This window comes from Mandrillus leucophaeus, unplaced genomic scaffold, assembly GCF_000951045.1.
Source record: "Mandrillus leucophaeus isolate KB7577 unplaced genomic scaffold, Mleu.le_1.0 Scaffold306, whole genome shotgun sequence".
Taxonomy (NCBI): domain Eukaryota; kingdom Metazoa; phylum Chordata; class Mammalia; order Primates; family Cercopithecidae; genus Mandrillus; species Mandrillus leucophaeus.
In genome coordinates this window covers 506,495-509,513 of record NW_012103210.1, presented here as the reverse complement: position 1 = coordinate 509,513, position 3,019 = coordinate 506,495, and the positions used below count along the sequence as shown (strand labels likewise).

Genomic DNA, 3,019 nt, shown 5'->3' with positions numbered 1-3,019 from the left:
TGTTAGCCAGGATGGTCTCGATCTCCTGACCTCGTGATCCGCCCGTCTCGGCCTCCCAAAGTGCTGGGATGACAGGCTTGAGCCACCGTGCCTGGCCGGGGAACTTTTTTCAAACCAAAGCATTCCTGAGCACCAAGATGGGAGGCCCGTGACGGAGCTGCGCGGCTGAAGTGCAGGCACAGAGTCTGCAGGAACTCAGTGTGCAGAAATTACCCAAGAAAAGGACGGGGCCTTGGTATGGGGTACAGAACCCCCATTCTTGAGCCAGGCTGTGTCATGGAGAGAATCCCAGGACTTTGGCTCCTGAAGCTCTGACTCCTCACCTGGCTCCATTTAGAGGCCCTATGAGCAGCCAGCCAGGCCAGCCAGTGTCAGCCCCAGCCTCAGCCCCAGCCTCAGCCCCAGCCTCAATCCCAGCCTTAGCCCCAGACATGCGGCTGGGACAGGTGAGCAGCAGCTGCTTACTATCCCCAGAACTGCTGTACGAGGATGTGTTTGCTGTGTGGGAGGTGATCTGGGCAGCCAGGCACATCTCGTCGGAGCACTTTGTCCTGTTCATCGCCCTGGCCCTGGTGGAGGTCTACCGAGAGGTCATCCGCGACAACAACATGGACTTCACTGACATCATCAAGTTTTTCAACGGTACGAGCTGCTCCAGCCATCCCGGCTGCCCCCAGCAGGGGTGTGGAGGCCCCCACCTCTGCCCTGCACACAGTTGGAGGGTTCTCAGGAATTCTGGGGGCCCTTCCCCAAAGGCAGGGATGTCCAGAATCTAGCAGAGCAGATGGAAACAGAGCAAGGTAGTCAGCCACCTCCCAGCCTGCTGCCCTTTCTCTGGGCCTCCCTACAGCTGTCCGTGTTTCCCCCCAGAACGCGCTGAGCATCACGACGCCCAGGAGATCCTGCGGCTCGCCCGGGACCTCGTCCACAAGGTGCAGCTGCTCATAGAGAACAAGTGAGCTGGGGCCCGGAGGCAGCAGCCGTGCAGAGCCTGGACCTCGGGCGCCTGGGCTCCGGCAGGGAGAGGCGCCAGGGAATCACCGCCCAGACCGCCCCAGCCAGCAGCCGACCCCACCTCTGTTCCTAACAAAGTGACTGTGAGCCTGGGATGCGACTCCCGGCAGTGCTGACCCTGCAGGGCAAGCCAAGGGCCAGGATGCCCTCAGATCAGGGCCGGGATGGGAGCGGTCAGCCTCAGGGAGCAGCTGCCTTGGGGGACACACCTACTCTGCTCCTCTCTCAAACATCTGGGAATAGTCCCACTGCCACCTGCAGCCTCAGCCTGCACTGTGGCCCATGAGTGAACCTGGGGCCTCATAGGATTAACAGGGGCTACAGTGGCCTGGGCCCTACTTAGCTGGGGTGGCACAGGGCGAGAGGTTCTGTGCTGTGTCCCTTCTGAGGGTCCCTTTGCAGCCCCAGTATACTGTGTGTGCACCAGCCCCAGCTGGAGCCGCCAGAAATGCTGCCGGTTTAGGCATATGTCCTGGGTGCAGGAGGCCTGGGGCACCTTCGGGCCGCTCCCCTGAGATTCTGGGGCAGTCAGACGATGTGGGCCCTGGGCGGGAGCAGCCCACCTCAGCAGCACTGCCACTGCCTTTGGCCACCTGAGGTGACCCCCAGGCCTCCCGGCCCTGTGCAGTGTACCTCTGTGTATCTGTACAGCCTCACTCCTGCCACCCCACCCTTGCGTTCTGCATTAGGTACTTCTCTGAAAACCACGTGTAAGTGACGCTCTTGCCAGTGGACGATCTGGAATGCGACCGGAGCACTTGCTCTGAGGAACCCCAGGGTGACTGTGTAGGGGAGCAATCTGGTCTCCTCTCAGGGACAGGCCTCAGTTCTGGGGCAGCCCATTATCTGTCGCAGACATCTGCTGCGTCCCTGGGGCTGTGGAAGGCAGGGGATGCATGGGTGTCCCGTCTGTCCCTGGTGAGAAGCAAAGCTAGCTCTGCCTTCCACATGCATCTCAGGACGCCAAGAGGCCCAGGAACCCAGAACCCCCCTGGAGGAGCTGTGTACACGGGGGTGCCCGGAAGGGCACAGCTCCTGCCCCCAGGCCTAGGCATGCTGCTTGCTTGGCCATCCCCACTTCCTCCTCCACCCCAACACATGCAGGCTAGGCCTTGGCCTGGGACCTGGAGGCCCTGCCTGGGGCTGGGGCCTGTCCACAGCCACCAAAGTCTGGCAGACTTTCTGCATTTGAGAAACATGATAAAGGGCCCCGCAGCCCTTCTGCACCCAGGACAGCCTGCCCAGCCCAGCCCTGCCCCCGGGCATTGCACAGCCTGTCTGGGGGCCAGACTGTCCCATTGTCCATCCTTGTTGTCCGTGAGTCCTTGGCCTCCACCAAGCACGTGTGGCCATCGTGTGCCTGCCTTAGTAACTCCGTGGTTTTGTGAGGGGCAGAGTGTGTGGTTTTTGCCTCAGAAACTATACTCTTCTGTGTAACAGACCAATAAACAGCATTTGTCAACACTGACGCCTCTGGGACTGGACACTGAGAAACCACATGCCTTCTTCAAGCTCCACAGTTGGCCAGCCCCAAAAGGCGAGGACAGCAAAAAGAACTAAAGTTTCCAAGAGAGAGGTACCCCAGCCGCCAGTCTGGAGGGTGTGGGCTGGTCAGGAAGTCAGGGTGATTTGATAGCCAAACCTCAAGTACTCAGCACCCTTCAGGGGACCTCACCGCAGAGTCATGGCCCCATCTCACGATGACCAGTGGCCCCTCTAGCCTGTGGATGAGAGAAGGTCCCTGTCCCATCCCTACCCCCTGCCTGCCCTCCTGACCAGGCTGCAACGAGAAGCTGGAGCTTGACTATGCCACTGCAGCCGGTGGTGACGGAGCTGCCCTGTGGCTCTCACCCCCTGAGCACTGTCTGAGAGGCCTGAGGGGAGTGTCAGGAGGAGTCAGACCCTGCTGAGCTATGGACAGGCCCAGCTGTAACAGGTCTCCACCTCTCTTCCTGCCCTTCCCCAACCGGAGTGCTACTGGTCCCATCAGCGATGGCTCCAGGGA

General features: G+C 60.8%; 1 protein-coding gene across 1 annotated transcript in view; it reads left to right on the top strand.

Moving 5' to 3' along the window:
• SGSM2 (small G protein signaling modulator 2) overlaps positions 1–2,481 on the top strand; it is a 52,119-nt gene extending 49,638 nt beyond the window's left edge. The window contains exons 23-24 of the mRNA XM_011987263.1: positions 475–642; positions 871–2,481. Of these exons, the coding sequence (XP_011842653.1) occupies positions 475–642; positions 871–959 (257 nt within the window). The 3' untranslated portion in view covers positions 960–2,481. The remainder of the gene's footprint in view (positions 1–474; positions 643–870) is intronic.
• Positions 2,482–3,019: the final 538 nt, after the last annotated feature.